At 41.7% G+C, this 23,239-nt stretch overlaps 1 protein-coding gene across 6 annotated transcripts in view; it reads left to right on the top strand.

The window, feature by feature from the left end:
- Positions 1-13,063: 13,063 nt before the first annotated feature.
- CCSER2 (coiled-coil serine rich protein 2) overlaps positions 13,064-23,239 on the top strand; it is a 54,992-nt gene continuing 44,816 nt past the window's right edge. For 2 of the 6 annotated variants that reach the window (XM_079975602.1, XM_079975604.1), the window contains exons 1-2: positions 13,064-13,359; positions 21,563-23,017. In XM_079975602.1, the coding sequence (XP_079831728.1) occupies positions 21,610-23,017 (1,408 nt within the window). In that variant the 5' untranslated portion in view covers positions 13,064-13,359; positions 21,563-21,609. Of the gene's footprint in view, positions 13,360-14,472; positions 14,550-21,562; positions 23,018-23,239 lie in introns of all 6 variants that reach the window. The other 4 variants (XM_079975601.1, XM_079975600.1, XM_079975603.1 and 1 more) reach the window with 4 other exon arrangements.

Here is a 23,239-nt window from a genome sequence, read left to right as displayed (position 1 = left end):
CAGCCCCACTCACCTCACAGAGTGTTTGTTGTGGGGGAGGAAGGGAAAGGAGAATCTTAGCCGCTTTGAGACTCCTTAGGGTAGTGATAAAGCAGGATATCAAATCCAAACTCTTCTTCTTCTTCTTCCTTGCTTTCAACCCACTCCTTTCCTCTTTGGGGATTTGCTTTCTGACATCGAGAGGATGTCCCAGCTCTGCAATCCGTCATGCCCCAGGCCTTTCTTCTTTCCTGGCACTCCCCAAGGGACCAGCTTGCACTCTGCACTGCTGCTCCCTATCCCCAAACAGACAATCCCCTGCTCCTCCCAGCAACACTAAATCCTGAAATTGGGTGAAGAGCAGTGGACTGTGAGTACAGCATTCTGCCAGATCTAGCCATCCAATCGCTCTAACTGCGTAATAAAGATACAGTGTTATGACCCAGACTGCATGCTGCAGTAAACAGCATCTCATAAAACAAACATGAATCATCTCTCAGATTCCCATCATTACACACCACTTCTTGGAATTAAGGCTGTTCTGGAAAAGCCAAATACAGTATGTTGTGGGGCTCTTCATCCTCATTTCCTACCTACAGGCCCCAGTGCCAAGATCTTAATACCTTCTCCCCCCCCCCCCCCCAGTTTTGGTTCAGCTTGCATTAACAATGTGTTGTTTTGGGCAGTCATCCATACCTAGGCTGCTTGGCTATTAAAATGTCTGCTCGGTGCTGCAAATGCGCATTTATTTTCCAATCTGATCAGCCAGTGATGGGTAATTTAGAAGGCCAAGTACATGGCATATTTGGGAGCACCAAAGGGCTGGCTAGTTTTATTGGATACAGGCCTGCCTTCCAGCATTTAAGAATTCATTGGGTCAAATTAGAATTATGCTTTCGTAAGTTGGCACACATGGTACGTTAAACAGCAGTAGCCTCAAACACTGTGCACAGCAGAGAAACAAAATCACTAGCATATCCATTAGGGTAGCCAGGCGAAAAAGAAAACAGGAGTCCTACGGTTTTTACAGGTGCATGGGAAAGGGAATGATTACAAATTATGCCTCCTGAAACAACTATTAAATCTTCAGGAGCCCTGCCCTCTTTTTCACCTGTCTATACTGAGGAGATTTCACGCCTTCCATATCCAAGAATCTCCTGATGAGTCTGCTGATTCTCCAGAGAGGAGGAGCAGTGTTCTGCTTTCTACTTATTCAGCTCCAGCACCAAGTCAGTCAGTCAGTCAGTCAGTGTGTCGGAGAGAGAGAGAGACTGAGTGTTAGAGATCGTGTGTAGAGATAAGGTTGCTGCTAAGAGCAGCTGCAGACACTCAGTGCAGCATTCATTTATGCTTAGACCTATTTAGCTCTGTATATAGTTTTGTATTATAGTTATAGTTATAGTTATAGAATAAAAGAAGATATTCTACAGAGCTGCTCTCCGAGTCGTTTATACACTGCCAGACTCTGCTATACTCTGCTGTGCGACGACTGTATTGTGGAAGTGAATCCGGTGCTCACAACTCTAAACTGTGAGTCCACAGCACTTTGACCTGTTCCTGTGTACAAGGTGGTCTCTGGAAGTGCTACCCAGCTCGCCTAGCCCAGTCAGGGTTGAAGTGCATGAGTCCAGTTGGTGACACTGGCTCAAAGGCGATGCTGACATATACTACTTAGCGATATTCTAAATACCATATTTTTTGCTCTATAAGACTCATTTTTTCCCTCCTAAAAAGTAAGGGGAAATGTGTGTGCGTTTTATGGAGTGAATGCAGGCTGCACAGCTATCCCAGAAGCCAGAAGAGCAAGATGGATTGCTGCTTTCACTGTGCAGCGATTCCTCTTGCTGTTCTGGCTTCTGAGATTCAGAATATTTTTTTTCTTGTTTTCCTCCTCCAAAAACTAGGTGCGTCTTGTGGTCTGGTGCGTCTTATAGAGCGAAAAATACGGTATATTAAGCGGTATAGAAATTAAATAATCCATGATCTATATCTTCCCCAGGTGCAGCTGGAAATGAGGGATAAAACGGGGGTGGGGGTGGAGGCAGGTGATTTGGAAAAGTGTGATGTGGAAAGTGTTACCCCCCCCCACACTCCTATGCTATGGTTATGATCGAACTGACAGCCTGCGTGTTTGCAGTAAGAATATGGAAGGAAGTGGGATAGAATCAACATCACATCTCAGGCCTGCTTACCATCTCACCATGAGACTTTGAATATAATGTTTTAAGTGGCATGGGCGAGTGTAGAATCCAAAGTACATAACTGTGATAACATATTCCTTGTTCCTTTAAAATGACATGCATGCTAAAGATAACAGCTTGAAGCCAACTCAAACGATAAATGTTGCATTAAAACCAACTGAAGAAGTGAGTAATGGTTAACTTCAAGCACATGTTTTTGATCATTTGGAAGGGGAAATGTAGGTACATGTGTATCTTTCTATGGGTATAGCCAAGGGGGGGGGCAGTTGCACTCAAAATAAATAAAAATAAATTAAAAATACATAGCAAACTGAGGTTCTGCCCCCCCCCAACAAAAATCCTGGCTATGCCCTTTCATCTTTCCCCCTGTGATTCTTATAGCAGTTTCTTTGGAGGTGAGAGGTAGATCAGGAAATATCTCATGGAAGAGAGGGTTAAACAATCCCCCCCCCAAACACTGCTCTGATTCTGATTCTCCAATAATTTATTATAATAGTTTAGAATTTAATTTCATTATCAGCATGCCTGTTGCAATTCTACTAAACTAGTGGTTTAAAGAAATATGATTAATTCTGCCCCTGTCCCTTTCTGTGGCTGCTCAAACAGATAACCCTAAATCTTTAGTGCTGCTTCAGTCAGTTACAGCTATATTATTCTTTTCAAAATATGCCCAGTACTACCAATTCCAGGGTAGTGGCACTGTAGCTGGGAAAGAGGCATTTCCTGTAATAAGTAAATGTTATTTCTGAAAATAGTTGTGTCTGATTAATATTCAAGACACAGAGTTGCATTTGGGGTTTCGCAGCTGCATTAAGAGGCTACAAAAGAGCTGTCAAATCCAAGCTGCCTCTGAGTTGTTAATGCAAAATGGATACCAAACAGAAGAGCCTAGCAAATCACCTACTACATTCTGCTAGTGAGACTTCCTAGTCTCCACAGCTTGTTGCTAAGATCCGTCTCTATCAATTCATGTATCTTTTTGATTGCTTTGAGTCCCGGCAAATTCTACATGACATCTCTCTTTTTTCCTTACGGAGGTTGATAATGGCAGGGCACATTCTTCGGGCTTTGAGGAGGCATACCATATTTACAAGGCACTCAGGTGGGGGTGGGGGCCAGAAACGGATGCTAAGTCCTGTAAAACTGTGCAGGATGCTTCATTGACTAAAATATTTCAGTCAACATAGCTTCCCTAATTTTTATTTTATTTTAAAATTGCCCTCTTGTTTTCTGTGCCACATCAACAGTATTCACTGGAGCTTTGGAGCCCTCCTTTTAGGAAATTTGTGGGGTCAGTGGTTTTTTTCTGGGGGGACGCAGGGGTAGAACAGCATCAGTCAATTAGCGACACAAGCGACACGAGCCTCAGACACGTTCCAAGACTCATGCATGCCCTTTCTGCAGAGTTTCCACAACAGAAGATGCACCCAGAAGAGCATATTTACAGCTTTATTCAACGTTGGTCAGAACAAAGGAAAAGCATGACTGCTTACGTCCATGTTGAGGAAACAGCCAGCAACAAAAGCTATATACAAAATGGAAACTCCCTGTGAGCAGGAAGTACGCAGGCTTGTGACACACAACAGCCTGTTCCCTTTTTAAGGAGGAACAGAAATATCCTAACAACGCACACCCCTAAACATTTTGTGAATCTAAGTTTTGCCTCATTGAGGGGCAGTATTTCAATATGAGTAGGAAAACGAGAGTACCCCTGAACATGTTTTTTTTACGGGGGGGAAAGCACTGGGGGGGGGGGGGGTATACTGAAATGACCTACAAAGACGCCAGTGAACATGCTGAAGACATTTTGTAGCGTTGCCCTCACGTTATAGTGGTCGATGAGTCTTTCCCTCCCACACTTCAAACTTATTTCAAGCTCGCTGAGATGTGGGTCTCTTTCTACAAACAAATGCTTACATGTCGGCAATGCTTCCTAGAATGCCCATGTGATCAGGAAACATCTCGCCACTGTGACCATGAGCGGTGCTTTTCTAAAGCTTGAGAGCAAGTAAAGCTCGGATGTAAAGATGGGCGCAAAGAGTCCTGTACTAAAATGAGTGTCTTCATAGAATTAGAGTATTGTAGAATGGGAAGGGACCCCACGGGTCAGCTAGTCCAACCCCCTGCAATATATATATATATATGGTCTGAAGGCAGAAAAGACCTCTCGACCACCCCATACCTTTAATAAGGTTAGTGTTCCATGGGATCTTGTTCTCAGGTTTGGTGCAGTCCCATCACTCCCCGCATTAATTGTGCCAACATTGCGTGTGGTGACTTCATTATAAATGCTGAAGGGGCTAAGCCAGAATCAGAAAAGGTCCTCGAGGAGTCCATTCTTCTGATTTTGTATGTCATGTGGCAGAGGATAGCAACAGATGTATTGATGTGACAGTTTGTAAAAGTGGGAGGGGCCTGCTACTAATTCAGGAGTTGGAGCAGGCATTCATTCCTCCTTGGCCCATTCCCAGGCAAAACCATGCTAAATTGGTGCTTTCCAGTTAGTAATGGGGCAACCAATATATAAAGAGTTTAACAAGGCAACCCTACTGAAAAAAATATGTCTTACTTCTATGTAAGCATCTATATGGGCTTGCCCCACACTAGTTAAAAACATTTAATTTGTGATATCCGAAGACTAAATACAGGGGTGCTGTAACTTTACTGGGGCTGCAATCTGAACTCCACTTACCTGGGAGTAAGTCCCGTTGTGTTCAAAAGGATTTTCTTTTGAGTAGACATGGTTAGGCTTTCGATGCTAGTCAAAAAAAGGGATTGCTGATCGAGGATAAACCTGCCGACAACAAACACTCCACATGCCACACGAAAGTATATTTTAAAAAATGTTTAAAATGCCTTGTAAGCTATGTCTTCAGGTTTTCTGACACAATGGTCTTGCAAGAAGTGTAAAGCACCAATCCTAGCACACAAACTCGTTACAGTATGTGCTTATGCCATGTGAAATAATATTGGAGACCAGAACAATATTTCTTTATTTGAAGCTAATGAAAGATGGGCATGGATCTGTCAGTGGAGCTTTGTACCACAGGCATGGAGCCCTTCTATTTGCTGTCAGAGAACTGTAAGGCATTTTCTTCCTTGTGCTCTACATACACATTATTTATGTAGGACATGATCCTTCCCAACCTAGCACTTCTAAGCCCCATTGATTCCACGGAGGGAGATAAGCATATGCTTCAATCTTTCCCACTAAAATCAATGGAGCTTAAAAGTGCTTGGCCCCAGCCATGCATGTGGAATGAAGGTCAGAAGAGTTACACGGCAGAAAAATAGCTTTGCAGCATTTATGTATACTTATAATTAAGACTCAAGTTTTTATTGACTTTTCTTTCAAAGGTTGAGGATACAGAAAAATCCTCTGGTTTCAGTGAATACAGAGATTAGTTTTCTCATTTAAAAAGTGCTTCTTTTTTAGTGTGTTGATTATTGGTTTATTAATCTTAAAATATATAATCTGCTTTTCCACTTGTTCCCTCAAGATGACTTACATATTCATCCCAAGACATACTGAACAGTAAAAAACAAAAACATACCCAGTATATATAAATGAAAAGGTAGTACAAGTTGCAGAAATATCCTGTTTACCAGTGCTCTCAAACCATAGGGCCTTCCTCCAAATAATGCAATATGCTGCAGTTTCACGCTCTTTTCATGCATGAAAGGGAATCAAATGTAGAATGGGGCTCCAGGCTCATGTTTCTGGTTCTACTCTCAAGGTAGTGAAGCACCGCCACACACACACACACACACCACATCTATATGGTGTGGTCAGATGCTGTGCACACAGACCTCTCTGTGTATACGCCTTCCATGCAATATGGAATCCTGCACAACTGCATCTCTGAAATCCATGGAATACATATGTGTGTATTCTTTCTTTTGGATATGATTGTTGCAAGTGAAGCCAGTGGCACCATGCAATCTCGATGGGTGGTACAGAAATACAGTCAAACTCATAATCCAAATGATTTCTTTTTATGAAAGCAGTATATAAAGCGAAAGTGGGAGAAAAGCTGTGAATATATGCAGTAAAGAAAAATAGTTTAGCGTACTCAGCAAGTAGGCTAGTAATGTAGCCTCTAGTACTGTACAGAGTTTTCCAAACTGTATGTCGCGACACGCCCTGCGGTTCTCCCAGGGCTGGAAAGGGATTATTTTATTTTATTTTATTTTTTAAAAAGATATTTATTAGAATTTCCAATTTAATACAAAAAACCAACAGAAAAAAGCAATACACAAAAGATAACAAAAATAGAAGAATACACAATTAAGAAAAAACAAAAAACAAAACAAATATAATTTCCATTACTTATTTCCATTACCTTATTTCCCAGACCTCCTCTCACCTCCCCCTTTTGTATTCCAGTTCAAATTCTTAACTCAGCAAATCCTTATTAAAACTAATTATTACTTATTTAACTTATTGCTCATCCTTTGCATTACAGCTGGTAACCACTTAGTTTCTGTCCAACATCATTTCAACATTCCTTAATTTTACAATATTTCTGCAAATAATCTTTAAACTTCTTCCAGTCTTCTTCCACCACCTCTTTTCCCTGGTCTCGGATTCTGCCGGTCATTTCTGCCAGTCCCATATAGTCGATCATCTTCATCTGCCATTCTTCCAGAGTGGGTAAATCTTGTGTCTTCCAGTATTTTGCGATGAGTATTCTTGCTGCTGTTGTTGCATACATAAAAAAAGTTCTATCCTTCTTTGGCACCAATTGGCCAACCATGCCCAGGAGAAAGGCCTCTGGTTTCTTCAAAAAGGTGTACTTAAACACCTTTTTCATTTCATTATAGATCATTTCCCAAAAAGCCTTAATCCTTGGGCACGTCCACCAAAGGTGAAAGAATGTACCTTCAGTTTCTTTGCATTTCCAACATTTATTATCAGGCAAATGATAAATTTTTGCAAGCTTGACTGGGGTCATGTACCACCTATACATCATTTTCATTATATTCTCTCTTAAGGCATTACATGCCGTAAACTTCAAACCGGTGGTCCACAACAGTTCCCAGTCAGCAAACATAATGTTATGTCCAACATCCTGTGCCCATTTAATCATTGCAGATTTTACCGTTTCATCCTGCGTGTTCCATTTCAGCAGCAAATTACACATCTTTGACAAAATCTTAGTTTTAGGTTCTAACAATTCTGTTTCTAATTTCGATTTTTCCACTTGGAATCCAATTTTCTTGTCTAGTTTATAAGCCTCCATTATCTGATGATAATGAAGCCAGTCTCACACTTTATCTTTTAATTTTTCAAAGCTCTGCAATTTCCATTTGTCTCTCTCTTGCTCCAAAATTTCCCAGTATTTTGGCCATTTGGACTCCATATTGAGTCTTTTGACAGCTTTCGCTTCCATTGGTGACAACCACCTTGGAGTTTTATTTTCCAATAAATCTTTGTATCTTATCCAAACATTAAACAATGCTTTCCTGACAATATGATTTTTAAACGCTTTATGAACCTTGACCTTAAGGTAAAGGTAAAGGTACCCCTGCCTGTACGGGCCAGTCTTGGCAGACTCTGGGGTTGTGCGCCCATCTCACTTAAGAGGCCAGGGGCCAGCGCTGTCCGGAGACACTTCTGGGTCACGTGGCCAGCGTGACATCGCTGCTCTGGCGAGCCAGAGCCGCACACGGAAACGCCGTTTACCTTCCCGCTGGTAAGCGGTCCCTATTTATCTACTTGCACCCGGAGGTGCTTTCGAACTGCTAGGTTGGCAGGCGCTGGGACCGAGCAGCGGGAGCGCACCCCGCCGCAGGGATTCGAACCGCCGACCTTTCGATCGGCAAGTCCTAGGCGCTGAGGCTTTAACCCACAGCGCCACCTGCGTCCCTGAACCTTGACCTTATCATACCATAAATATGCATGCCACCCAAAAGCATTATTAAAACCTTCCAGGTCCAAAATGTCTGTGTTCTCAAGAAGCAGCCAGTCTTTCAACCAGCAAAAAGCTGCTGATTCGTAATAGAGTTTGAAGCCCCCCCTTTCCTTTACATCAGTTAAAATCTTAAATTTTATTCTGGGCTTTTTGCCCTGCCAGACAAATTTAGAGATATCTTTCTGCCACTTCTTGAAACAATCCATCTTGTCCACAATTTGCAATGTTTGGAACAAAAATAGCATTCTAGGCAATACATTCATTTTTATAACTGCAATTCGGCCCAACAAGGAAAGCTTCAAATTTGACCATATTTCTAAATCTCTTTTCACTTCTGACCAGCATTTTCATAATTGTCTTTAAATAGGTTCACATTCTTCGCTGTCATCTTAATCCCCAAATATTTAACTTTCTTAACCACAGTCGGAAAGGGATTATTTTAACCTCTGGTTTGCTAGTAAAACTGAATAACAGTGTCACAGAATGGTGCATGTCTAAAAAGTGTGTCACCAACATGAAAAGTTTGGAAAGCTCTGCTCTAGTTGTTCTTGGAGCCTCTTAGCAAGGTTGAGGAGTGAAAAAATAGAGGCTTACCCCACCCTTGTCCCAATGTTTTATATCATCTAGTCAACAGGGTCATAGCTGAGGGACTAACTACCAGTGGGTAGGTGTGAGGTGTGTGTTGTCAAGTCCATCCAAGGAAAGGCATGATTAACACTAGGAATTAGCACTAGGAATCACTCTGAGAAGGTGACAAGCATACCCTCCAATATTTCTCCGATGAAAACAGGAACATCCTATTCCATAATAATAATTTTAAAATTTATACTCTGGGTGGCTTCCAACATATATAAAAACACAACAAAACACAAAACATTTATAAACTTCCCTATACAGGACTGCCTTCAAATGACTTGGGGGGCAGATAACTCCATAGCCTCCCACATTTTTCTGATGAAAATAGGGACATCCTAAGGCAAAGCGGGACATTCCGGGATAAAATCAGAAACAAGAACAGCTTCTGTAAATCTGGAACTGTCCATGGAAAATAGGGACACTTTGAGGATCTGGACAAGTGAAGAAGAATGTGGCTAATTCTGTGCCAGACAAGTATGTGGATTTAAGAGAGGATTGTGATTTCTAGTTATTGTAGCCAAGAGCACAACATTCTTAAATCTAAAAGCCTTATGGGAGCAAGTTTGAGTCACTACCCCACTCTGCCCTGCTTATTTGTTTTTTGGAGGTGCTTTCTTTTAAATATTTTGTTTAAAACAAATTTCTTTTTAAAACATGGCTGTTCTCCTGTACTCCCTTCCACTTCAGAGGGGATGTTAACACTGCTCTTTTCTAAAAACACATTAAGATAAATGCAGTTGGGACATGTTTTGTAAGACTACGTGTAGAATTCCTCATACTGCTGCCAAATACTGAGACTTGTTAACAATTTAATGCTAGCATAGATAACTTTTTTAAATTCCTTTGGCATTGCTCTCGACTAAATAAATGGAAGATTCAGGCCCTCCTTTCGCATACCTCTCTGGCACATATGTATCATAGTCAATGAAAGCAGCTGGCCATACATAATTAAGCAGTGTTCACTTGAGACATCAGCCTCTTGTTCATTTCAGGCCATCCACTGTGTGCCCATTGTACTATATGGCTCTTGAAAAGAGAAGGATGCTAGGGGCTATAAAAATATATATGACAAAATTGAAGACAACTTTTACAGTGTGTGGTTTAAAATACTTCCAAACCAAACAGATAACCGAAAGCAATTTAGAAATGGAAGAAGGCCAAACACACCATCTACGATGATCCACTGACTCTGATTGTTTCCCACCTAAGTGCTTTTTCTAATACAGTATTACATGTAATGCATCCCCAAGAGCAGTTTCCATTGCTGCCTCTGATTGTTTCAAACATTATTTGCTCACCCTGAAAAGTGATTGCTTTCTAAATTTCCTGGTACCTACTGCCATCTGAATCTGATTTTCAGCATCCTCTTTCTGTTTTATGTCTTCCTTGTCTGCATGCCTTGGTTTTGCTTCTCTCGGTTTTATATAAGCATGACCATATAGTTTTCTGTCCCTGTACCCCACTTTTCACGTTGCTGTAAACACACACTTAAAAATCACACAATCGTGATACAATAACTGAGCGCCACAGGAGTTTCAGCAACTTTCTCAAGGTCCATTCCTTCCCTAGCAAGAATAGAAAACAAGCCTAAATATAAGGTTGTTGTTTAAACTGTATTTTAAGATGGAAGAAAAAAAGATTTTAGAAGACTCCATATGTTTGGCACCAAATTAAGAGAAAGTTAATCATACAACAGTTCCCGTGAAATCAAGCAGGCAATTTAGTGATTTTAACTTAAATTAGAATGGATCGGGCCCTGCGTGCAAAGATAGGAGGCAGAAATTCTGCTATTTTTGTTTATCTTGCAACCTCTGCAAAATATAGCTGTGTGGTGAACTGAAGAAGTGTGCATGCACACGAAAGCTCATACCAAGAACAAACTTAGTTGGTCTCTAAGGTGCTACTGGGCAACACACACACACACACACACACATCTTCTGGCAGCACATAATGTTGAAAAAAATCACATGAAATTCAACTCTTATGGGTTTTGCTATCAGTTTTCTGTCAATAGGACTATAACGGTGGGTTTACCTTAAGGCAGTATGGAGCCAGAGTCTTGCTCTTGACAAATGAGCAATGGGAGCCTATTGTTAAAATAAGAAAACCAGATCAGAGAACAGGGTAGATAAGATGCTCACCAGATAAGGATGATGCAATCCAGATCACTATGTGAAAAGAAACAATAAAAACCTGCAGTTTGGGTTCTAGGGCTGAGAGAGAAAGAAAGAGAAGAGTTTTATACCTAGAAGGAAAGCGTTTGGTTTCTTGGGACTAGACTTTTTAAACTTTTTTTAAAACTCATTATGAATCATTTCCCATTTTCCTTGCTATTCTACAGATCCACCACATGACAGAAAGTTCCTTGCATTTCATTGCATTTCCAACAATTACCTGACTCTGACTTGTATATTTTTGCTAATTTACTTGGTGTCATATAAGTTTCCTTCAAAGCATAAAGGTAAAGGTACCCCTGCCCGTACGGGCCAGTCTTGACAGACTCTGGGGTTGTGCGCCCATCTCACTTAAGAGGCCAGGGGCCAGCGCTGTCCGGAGACACTTCCGGGTCACGTGGCCAGCGTGACATCGCTGCTCTGGCGAGCCAGAGCCGCACACGGAAACGCCGTTTACCTTCCCGCTGGTAAGCGGTCCCTATTTATCTACTTGCACCCGGAGGTGCTTTCAAACTGCTAGGTTGGCAGGCGCTGGGACCGAGCAGCGGGAGCGCACCCCGCCGCAGGGATTCAAACCGCCGACCTTTCGATCGGCAAGTCCTAGGCGCTGAGGCTTTAACCCACAGCGCCACCTGCGTCCCGCAAACTATAAATTTCAACCCTGTTTTCCACAGCTTTTCCCACAGGTCCATTTCTATATTGTGACCCACATCTCTTGCCCAACAAATTATTGCTGATTTCACCATTTCATCCTTTGTTTCCTATTCCAACAATAGTTTATACATCTTAAATATTAACTTATCATTATTTTTTAACAATTCCTTTGTAAAATGTGAATTTTGATCAACAATACCATATTTTTTATCAGCTTAAAAGTTTCAAACATGTGGGGTGCTGCAAAATGCGGGGTTTTCGTTACAAAATTTGGCACTAGTTTCAAGCAGACTGGACAACATTGGGTTTGGGGGGACCCCGTCACCCCTGGGTTTGAGTGTCTATTGCTCCCTTTGTGGGGTGCTACAAAACATGGGGGGCCCTACAAATCGCTACAAAATGATTACAAATCTTTGGCACCTGTTTCAAGGGGATCCCTGATTTTGGGATTTGCAGGTAATAAACGCTCACTTCCTAGGTGAAACTTGCTTACGAGGAGGGGAAAAGGCTTGGGGAAATAGATTATTATTCCCTTCCTGGTCTAATGTCCTATGAAAAACAAAAGGCTTTGGGGGAGGCAAGGTAATCCCATTCATGGGTGTACGTAGGCAAAAGTGGGGTGGGTCATTACTTTAGGGGAGCCCTCTTTTTAAAGGCGTCTTCTTTCTGAGGAGCTGCCAAGCCTGGTTTAAAGATAAAGGTGGGCTTCGGGTCCCCACCAAGCATTGTTTGGACAGATTGAGAAGGAAGCACAAGGTGCTGCCTTCCTTACTAAGGTGATATATATTTCTATTTAAATGATAGTGTTTTATCTCTCTCTAAATTTGGGTCTGAACCTGAAAAGTAACAGAAAAATTTGAAGTGTCCTTTTCGGGTGTGATGTATATAAGGCCACTATAAATTGTTGTTGTTGTTTAGTCGTGTCCGACTCTTCGTGACCCCATGGACCAGAGCACGTCAGGCATTTCTGTCTTCCACTATAAATTAGACAACTTTATGTTTTGCAGTTAGCTGGGGGAATATCTCATCCCACACAAAGCAAATGGTTATTGGATTGTATACCAACTTTTACTCACGAGTGGACCCATTGGAATTAATGGACTAGGTTAGCCACGGCCATTAATTTCAACGCATCTACTCTGTATCCCGGCTAACAGGTTGGCCGGCCATCATCTGTGTCATGTATGCACGAGCTAGTTGAGATTCCTGCCTTGCAGGGGGTTGGACTAGATGACCCTGGGGGTCCCTTTCAATTCGTATGATTCTATGGACTTTTGGATCAAGCCACCGGACAATCGCTACGACCGCCGGTTTGAATTTGGGCGGGAAAAGCCGTTGTCGCGGGGAAAGGGGGCGGGGTTTCCACCTTCGGAACGTCGGGATTGGGCCGAAGCACGAGCGGCGCGCGCACTCCTTGCCCAGTAACTGTGCAGCGCGAGACAAGTGATAGAAGAATGGGGGAGGAGGAAGGGCGCAGGCCTACAAAGCGAAACGGCGCTCGGCTGCGGCAACAACACGCGTGCGCACTGTCTGCCGCATTACGTCAGCGTCAGCTGTCCGCCGCCGCCTCAGCGGATGGGGCAGGAGGCCGGCTGCGAGTTCCGGGGCGTGTGCATGAAGGGAGGCGGGTTCCTCGGAGGACGCTGGCCGGCTGCGAGCGAGCGAGTGAGGGAGAGAGAGCGACCGAGGCTGCGACCGCTATTCCCCCTCTCCCAACACTGCCGGTACGCTGAGGGACGCCGGGCGAGGCCCACCCGCCACCTGCAAGGCGCTGCTCCTCCCTCCCCGCCTCGCCCTTGGGTGAGTGTCAGCCGCGGGTGTGTCGAGATGGAGAGTAAAGAGCCGGCTGAAAGGACGGGGGGGGGGTGATGAGGAGGAGGAAGGAGCCGGGACTCCCCCCTCCCCATACCCTTTCCAACATCCTCTCCCGCATTATAAGGTTGGCGGGGCGAGGGGGGGGGGCAGCGAGGGGCCTCCCTGCTCGTGGGCTGAGTCAGCGGACAGCTGGTACCTTCGCCCCATCTCTCTCTCTCTCTCTCCCTCCCCCCAGGAAGGGGGGCTTCTGACCTCTCTTCTCTCCCCCCCCCCCCCATCTGCGAATCTCGTGGTTCTTCGGTGGGCGCGATTGGCTGCACGGCCGTGTGACTGTGCAGGAGACGAAGATGCTGCATCACCGTCGTGACCACTAGCCAGCTCTCTCTCTCTCTCTCTCTCTCTCTCTCTCTCTCTCCTTAAAGAAAAACCAGGCTTAGGAGATGCTCGTGTCGTGTCTTGGAGAGAGAGCGGGGAGGGCGTACTTAACTGCTGCGTCGGGGAGCAGATATGCTAACCCTCCGGTTGATGGAGGGAGGGAGGGAGATGCCTGGGCTCAAATCTGCTCGGAGAAACGCCCTAGCTCTGCCCGGGAAGCCTTGTCCCTGAGCTTTTTGGGGACCCCCTAGTTTATGCAGGGTGAGGGGAATTCAGTTTGTGCTTGATCATGGTTGCCTACAGCATGTGTTCCTGGATTTAGCCCAGGCCTTGAAAAGAGATGCTGGGGAGACCTGGCAGGAGTCGAGCACTGGTCCTGACTGCAGGCCTTTCTCAATCCACCTTTGATGGTGTGAGCCAGGAGGTGGCCTTGCGGCAGTGTTTCCTGCCTAATAGTGTTCCTGTAGGGGTGTCCTTTTTATGCTAGGGTGGGGGCATGTATATGTGCGTGTGGCCAGGTAACACTTCTTCCGGCTTTAAAGGCCGGATGACATCTCCATATTGCTTAAAAACAGACAAAGGCTGCTGCTTCTGTACCTGGGCTGGTGACTGAAGGAGTGCTACTGTGTTTATCCTCATTTCAAACATACAATGACTCATTATAAGCTTGTCCCGTCAGGGAAGGTAATATTGAGTGTCTTTCTTTGTTTTCTTATGTTTCAGACTTTGAAGCTCTCTGACCTTGGGCAAGTCATCACTTCTCAGCCCATTCTCTCCTACTGCTATTGTGAGGATAAAAGGCAGAATGTTTGTAAAGCACTTTGCAAATGGAAAGTGATGTTGAACTAATAATGAACAGTATTTAATTTTTTTCCAAATAGTTGGAACATAAGTTCACCATTCAGTCCATTTGAGAGAATTTCTGAAACTTGAGGATAACAACATTCATGGTTACTTTTTCACACACTCAAATTCTTGCCACAGTCTTCTTTTCAATGGTTTTGTATGACTTTTCCCTGGTCCTTCTCTGCTGTCTTGTCCCTTCTGCTTCCTGACAGCTGGTATAAGGAGAGGGGTCAGGCAGGCGTCAAACAATTCAATCTGTTTGGGAGAGACTGAGGCTGAATTCAGCTGACATGGCAATTCATGGGTTGTTTTTATATCTGAACCCATGTTTGCTCACTGACTTTGTGTTTTGGGATATAGGAACATTGTTTTAAACTGGTTTGCACTGACAAGCTTGCCCCAGCTGTGGTTGCCATTAAGTATGAGTTCATAGTGCAACAGCCTCTTGAGACTGAGCAGCAGCCATAAATGTAGTTTGTTGATGATTTGTGGAGCTGGAAGTGAATTTATGAAGATAAGTGCTAAACAGTAAATGAAAACAAATAAGCAATTCTAAGCCATGGTTTGCCAGTTTTACATTTGGAAGCACAAACTGTGGTGTGGGTTATTAATTATAAGCAAAAATGTTATGCTTGGATGTATGATAGGGTTGTAGAAGGCAGTATGATTTTATCTCTATTGCCGGTCTTAAAAGGGGGAAAACCTCTCTGGTAATCTGGTGAGCAATCTCTCAGGTTTCTCACAGTGGATTGACATTCAGCTGTAACCTCTAAGGGCTCATCCATACAAAAGCTTCCTGCACTCCCATTTGGTGCTAGTACACAGTTGGAGTTTATTTCAACTTACTGAAACTAGAGAGGGCAGATTTTGTCCATATATAGAGAGTGTCTCTCTGTGTGTAATTGGATCGCTCTGTGTGTAATTGGATCTCCTCGTTTGTCTGATGTATGTATTTTAAAAATTGTTGGATAAGTAAATGATTAGAAATTATACAGGACTAACAGCCTGGTCCTCTGCAAAGTACACCAAAGTCTATTGAAATTGGTTGGATGGGTTGCTGACACAGCATAGATTGGGTTATAGTTCTTTAAAGGGGTTCTGGTTCCTGAGATGAGAGTCTCCCTGGGTGTGGTCTCTGCAGCCAGGTTGGTACTTGAGCACTGTGTCAGAAAGCAGTAATGATAATCATTGCACAACTGATAAAAGCAATTAAAAATACTAAATTTAATTTATTTAATGTCATGTTCAGAAGGTAACAGCATGGATAGATTTCTACTACTCACAAACAGTAGTTTCCTTAAGTTACATTATTAATAATACTGAGCTGGATTCAGCTAACCCCTGATCTTTTAGCAGGTCAGTGCAATGACTCCCACTAACATAGCAGGACTCCCCCTCTGCTCCCCCAATTTACACTGGAGGTCTGGGAAAGCCCCCAAAATAGCATGCAGTGGGAGGAGAGGGGAAATTGTTCGGTTGGGCAAATAGAAATACTTGTGCTGATAGAACAATCTCCTTAACATTGTGTTGAATTCCATCCACTTTGTCTTAGTGGCAAGAAGGGTAGTTTCTTCATTGTTGCCCATAAGAAATGCTGTTAATGTTGCTGAGTATAGGTTTTGAAGTAGTAGTCCTCAAAACAATGTTAATCTTTAATATTTCTAGGAAAGTTAAGAATTATTTTAGAAGTGTTCGGATCCCTGCAGAAATCATTATGTCTCTTAGCATAAGAAGGCATACCTCTTGTATTAGGGATATGGAAGTCTTTATTTGGTCCCTAGAAGTAAATGTTGTAGTTCAGATTGTTGTGTCTTTTCTTTAGAGGATCAAACAGAAGAAGTAACAGATGGAATCTGGGCTGTCCGTTAGCCTCTTTGAAGGCTAGCATCATTACTATCTTTCTAATGATTTGCAGTGTCATCTGGTGCCTAGCAGTTCTTGGCAAGTTCCATCATGAGATGAGCATTCACATTTTTCAGGATGTAGTACATTAATAACATTTGTAATTCTAGGCTGTAAAATTGTAATAGCAATAGTAACCAAAAAATGAACGAAAGAAATGAAATTTAAAAAGAAAAAAAGGGTTGTGTCACAAAGCAGCCTTTCTCAGCCTTGGCTCCCCAGATGTTGTTGGACCACTGGTCTTTCTAGCTATAGATGATGGGAATTGTAGTCCAACAACATCTGGAGACCAAAGGTTGAGAAAGGTTGCCTTAAAGGCTAGTGCTAGGATTCAGTCTAGCACTTGGAATTTAGTAAAAGAGAACATAATATGAAACCCAAACATTCATGAGGAACGCCATTCCCTTTCTCTCATCACCTTTTTCAGGACAAGACAGCAACTGTTTGTTGTTTTTGAGCATTCCTTATGGTGTGGATGTTAGCTGTGCCAATGCAATATGTTCCCTATTGCCCACAATCCAGATTTAGTTTCTTTGTGCTCAGTTCTGCTTCTGTGAATATGTTCAGGCAGCATGAGGAAAGCCATGTGTGTACAACTCTTGACAGGGTATTTTTGGGATATGGGCAAAAGATTCCTCACTATAAGTGTAAGGAATCTCTACAGATGGTGAGATCCTACTCTCCCTTGCTAGCTGGCCACAGTAGATAATCCATATGGTTGATATCTACTTCAGAATATATTTTATCTGAGTAGCACTAGCAAAGGGTGCTGTTGAACTGATATTGAAGAGAAAATGAATGCAAATCAAGAAATACCAGGTGCTATAAGAAATAATTTTGTCAATGGTAATGAGTTCTGCATTGCTTCAAATGATTCCTAATCGGGCAGGAATTAAGGCCCATTTGGTCCAAAGCAGTGTCAAATGTAGCACAAGACAGTCCTTGCAACCAGATCTTACAATATTGTCCAGGTGTGTCAATGAGCAACATAAATGAGAAGATGGAGACAATGTGTGATGATTTTAAAAGCTGTCCTATAACACCTTAAAAGCTTTTTAAAAAAATCCTGTTAACATAATACATTTGTAACAAAAGTGAATGAGAAGTAACTGATTCTGTCTGGAAGCTTACCTGCTTGATGGTTAGTGACTGAGTGTCTCAATTTTCTGAACATAATATGATAAACCTGTTCAGTTCAGGGTTACATTTGGAAAAATGCTAATATAAAACATTACAAACCATTGGGTTCTTGGCTGTTGTTCTGATGAACACCTCATATGTATTTAAGTGCTTATGTATCTCCCAAATTTGAAATATTAAAATACAAGACTGTCTTCAAAGGACATAGGAGAAACAATTCTGGGAAGAGGGTGTTTCAAGTCAGGGTGCTACCGTGAAAAATACCCTGTTGTATGTCCTGAGCTATGATTTTTAGTGGGGGCCACAAGCAGAACCCCCTGCTTTTTGTTGATTGAGTTGTCTTGTATCTAGGAGGTGCTCCAGCAGATATTTAGACTCCAAGTCGTTAAGGCCTAGCAGCCCACAGGCAGCTATTACAATGGTTTTAAGAGCATTGTTCTATGCTCCCATCTTACTTTCCCAGTTAATAACCAAGCAGCAGCATTCTACACTTGCTATAGCTTCTGGACCATTTTCATGGTCAGCCCCACTTAGAGTTGCAGTAATCCAAATGTGAGGTCACCAGAGTATATGGCACTCATGCCAAACCATCCGTTCAGGAACAGCTTTAGCTGGTGAGTGAGCCACATCTGGAAATAGGTACTCCAAGGCCCCCTGAGCCTCCATTGACAACATGGGGTTAAGCTACATACATGCCACTGCAGGAGGAGTACTACCTCATCCAGAACAAGCTGTTTCACCAATTCCTGGAATTGAGCTGCCTGGCCACACTACCACCATCTTATCAGTATTCAGTCTATAAACTTAGGCAAACAAACAATGTACAAAAGTTAAGGGCTACTCTGCTCTTGTGAATGCCAGTGAAAGTTGTAAAATCACTTTCTCACAGGCTTATTGGTAGTTCCTGTATAATGGTGGGGGACAACTCCCAATGTCTATAAACATAGAGCATGATCCAACTAAAGTTAAATGGATTTATGCCTGCTGCTGGAGGATTTCAGCAGTTGCCAGACTCTTCCATTTAAATTAATAGTATCTAAAGATGCTAAATATTGGCCAGATTGTTTTATCCAAAATGTTTAGTTGACATAGTTGGTTCAGTTGTATTCAATAAACCTAACCTATTGAATTTGGTCAGTGAAGGTGCTGGTTAATTCATATTTTTTAATAATTCCAGTCTTACACTGCTAGATTCAGTATAAATTTATAAAGATTCCCTGCCTGGTCAACTGTTGTTCTTCATCACAGATGTTGACTGTTTTTGTTGATGATCATCGGAAATCACCAGGCAAGTGGATGTTTACATGTGTCAGATTATAAGTGCTAGGATTCAGTAGTCCATTAAAAAAAAGGAAGTGTTCTGTCTCTGGGTTGCATTCTAGCAAAGACTAATTGGGTTTAGCTAATGCTGGAACACTTTTCCCCATCTCATAATTAAACTTACCGTGTAGGCGTCAGCAGCAAACAATATTGTAGTTATTGTACCCGACTTGATTACAGAATGCTGCAAACATTCTTTAGTTTTTCTTTGTGTTTCTCCTTAGCAAAGGATTGTGGAATAGCCAGTAGACTTGTTTCCTATGTTCCATTGTAAAATATGTATCAGTAACACATTACACACTGTAATATATTGATCTCAGAACTACATATGCCTCATAGCACAAAAATGATTCACTTTTTAAAAACAATCTATTCCCCCTCTATGTTCAAGTATGTTATCAGAGTGCTTTAACAATGGAAACACTACTACTCGAATAAGCACAAGAGAGAGTACATTAGTGAAGGATAGGGGTGTTAAAGCTTCACTTAATTATTGCTTGTTTCTTTGTATCAATCAAAATAAAAACAAACAGACATAAAACTTAGCCGGATTATATTTGTATGGGACCAACTTCCCAGGCAATCATAATAGTGATTTTTAATTTAGATGGTTAATTTTGGTCAACAGTGTATTTGGAATTATTTACACACCTGGTGGCTAAGGGTGAGTAAACATTCCATTCTGATAAGTTTGAAAGATCTCCAAGTGCTGGCTCTGGTATGGTGACTGCATCTTTCCTTCCCAAACTATATTTGAGGTGCACCCAGCATAGGTAACTGACTGTGGCAGGATGGAGAAAGACTTACTGTCTTTCTGATTGGAAGAGGAGATGAATGAACCTTGCCTATATCAGTTTTTACAGTGCTACATTGAAAATATGGCTTTTTCATGTGACCTACATTCTCATGAAGGAATGTAGGTCATAACTAGCTGGAAACTAGAGTACATACATTGGATGGCGATTGATTTGACTGTTCAGTTGTTACTGTAAGCTATTTGTAAACCATAGCCTTCTTTAATATTTAGATTTTTAAAGTATAATGGAATGCATAAAGCAGTGCATCAAGGTTATTGGATACCTATTATCTGCTTTGGTTATAAATGTTTTCCTGTGGCAGTTGATTTTTGTACACTTGCTATAAGAGCTTATGATCAAAGCTGATAAGGATTTATAGAGCTTTAGGTGACCCATTTCTAGTTCAAAAATTACTTACTAATCTAAGTGAAATGAAGTCCAAGGTAGCAAGTTACCAGTATAAGGAGTTTCTACTTATTAGATATGAAGGATAGCATTTAGCTGTTTCAGATGCAAAAAATGCTGGCAGTGCCTCAAGCATGGAGCAGCCCAAGCTACTTGCTAGGGCAGTTTTATTTTATTATACTGTACTTGATGTATGTGTAGTTTTGGTACACACAGCAGTAATTATGTTACCATTCATCATAAGCCCTGAGCTCTTGTGTACACAAATAAAAAAGTGTAGAATTCAAAGTCCAAAAATGAAATTTTATGCATGCATGTTAACATGATTGGAATGCTTAAGAGTAAAATGCTTCCATTTTGTTGTCTCCTTAGTTTTGCAGTTACAAACAGTAGTTAAAAACTTATCAAGTATGGTACCCAAGCTTCTCATGACATGCTCACTGAAAGCCTATAGTATTTTACCCATTTGCGTACACAGTAAAAACATTAAACCTTAAAAAGATTCCTTAACCAGGGCTGCCTTCAGATGTCTCCTGAAGGTTATTACCCATCTCATTGACAATTGATGGGAGGCCATTCAACAGGGTGGGTGCCACTACCGATAAGGCCCTCCACAGTTTCAAGCCATTTTCAATATATGGAATTAATACTTTACAAGAATATTGGTAGATTAGATCAGTGTTGCCACCTCATACATTATGTTCTGGGCTTGTATTCACAGGAATGCCTTTATTCTCTTTCAAATGGAACAGCTGATCCTGCGCAATGCTTGGCTTCCGTTTAATGAAAGTGTTTCTATCTTTCTGCCTGTGCTCTCAACAGCTTAGATATTGTGTGGATGAATTGTAACTGTTGTTGTGGAGTTCTTGGAAATACAAAATATAATCCTGAGCTACATGCATCAGTGTAGACTCTTGAGCAGGTAGCAGTGCTTACTTGGTGACAACACTTGATATTAAAAGTGTATTGAGGTGACATTTGGAAAGATTCTGTGGTCAATGATTTGTATTGGCAGCAGCCCACAGGATGGCTTCTGAAGAAGTTGGATATATGATGCATTTTGATGAAACCTCCCATGTTTACTTCAGATTTATCCCCAGATCATCACCCTTTGCCAACTTTATTATATCCATGAACTAGTTCCTACACCTGTCTTCTCCGCTTTTCTAGCGTAACTGTGGTAAAATTGCATTTGGCAGATTTACATGGGTCTCTTTCTGAAATACTTGTTCCTGTGTAAGAAGATTCTATTCATTGTAAATGTATTTGAGTTGTTTCAGTAAACAGATAGTTGCTCCTTTAAGGATGTCAGGTCAGATTTATATAATACACTGTGTATACACTCTGTAATCACGGTTGTGCAGTTAACATTTTCATCTTTTTCTCTTTCCTTCTCTTTCTAGAGTCAAGTAATGTTAAAGGACAATATCTCATGGAAGGACTATAGCTAATGGAAGAGAAAAGTCATATCAGGACATCATTGGTTTCCAGGTTACCAAAGTATGGAACAAAACCTGCTGGAAATATGCTACAGACCATCCCAAATGGGACAGCTGTTAATTTATCAGGGAATACTCGGAGCGTTGACAAAAGTTTTGGCAAGCACAATGGCACTATTCGTATGTCTTCCTTCTCTTTTAACTGGCGAAAATCAAATAAATACCAACTGGGTGATCAGATCAGCAGTGAATCTGACTCTAGTCATAATTCCAATGAAAGGCTGACAGATTCTGAAAAGTGCCCTCAGTCTGAAGGAGCAGTTGGTAAAGAAGTGCTCAGGGTGGGTTCAAGCAACACCTTGTCAAAACTAGCTAAGCAAAACAGCATGTTTGTGTCACCTACCGAAGAATTAAACCAAAAGGTTTTGCCTGGGCTGTCTAGTTCTGCTAAGTACAGTAAAAGTTCCTTGTTAGGCAGAACTTCATTTTCTGGACTTCATGCTCCAAAATCACACTTGAATGGAATTTGTGGGAACCGTTCAACTATAGGCTTGCAGAGGAATAGAGGTAATTCTACTGCCACCAGGAGCAGCTCAGGGGAGAGTTTGGCAAAATTGACTGACAATGATAAATCTTGTGAAAAAATGGTTAGGTCACAAAGCTTTTCACATTCCATTCAAAGCTCTATCTTTCCCCCTGCAACCCTAACTAGGTCACACTCTTTTAACAGAGCTGTGGATCTTACAAGGCCTTATCAAAACCAACACTTAACTATTAGAGCATCTCAGAGGTCAAATCTATTGTCAAGAAGTGCACGGCAGTTGGATATGCCCAATGGCAATGAACCATTAAGATATGGGTTTTCTAGATCATATGCTGCTTTAGCTCCCCCTGGTTTGAAAAAACAACCACTATCCAATGGCTCTGGGGATGCACCTTCTCTCAGATTTAGAACAGCCCGTCCATCTTTATTGAAGCCTAGCAACCAACATTTGGGGAGAAAGATCCCTGTGGATGGCAGCACAAGTAAAGATACCGAAAACTGCACAGAGGAGGACTTGATTTCAACAAATAGCAGTGGAGGAGTTGATGCAAAAGGAATGCAAAACAGTGAAAGAACTGAAGATGGAGAAACTGTACATAATAATGTAGATAAAATTATTAGCATGGATGGCGATGGCGATGAAATATCTATATCTTCCTTGTCCTCTTCTGAGAAAAATGATCTGAGCGAAGACTTTAGTGATGACTTCATAGATCTAGAAGATCCCAACCGACCAATAACAATTCAAGAAGAAGTGGTTTCTGTTCAAGAGCTGGAGCATGGCAATGGAATACCACTAGATCAGATTTTGTCTCTTAAGAAAAGTGAAAGATCCAACTGTAATTCTGATGAATGGCTGAATATACGTGTGTCTGGTAAATATATGTTATGTTTTTTTCTTTGAAAATGGGAACCTAAGCTCTTACAGTATTGCCACTACTATTTTGTCACCTAATAGTGTGCATTAATTTTTTTGGTTAGATTAAAAATAACAAATATGTGAAGAAGTCTACCAATAGGTTTTATTGATTGTTCAAAATTTTATTAGTTTTTCTATGTATGTTTAAAGAGTAGGATACACGCACAGCCAGTTTTAG

This window comes from Podarcis cretensis (assembly GCF_951804945.1).
Source record: "Podarcis cretensis genome assembly, chromosome: 5".
In the NCBI taxonomy this organism is placed as follows: Eukaryota; Metazoa; Chordata; class Lepidosauria; order Squamata; family Lacertidae; genus Podarcis; species Podarcis cretensis.
This window is presented reverse-complemented; position numbering and strand designations above follow the sequence as displayed.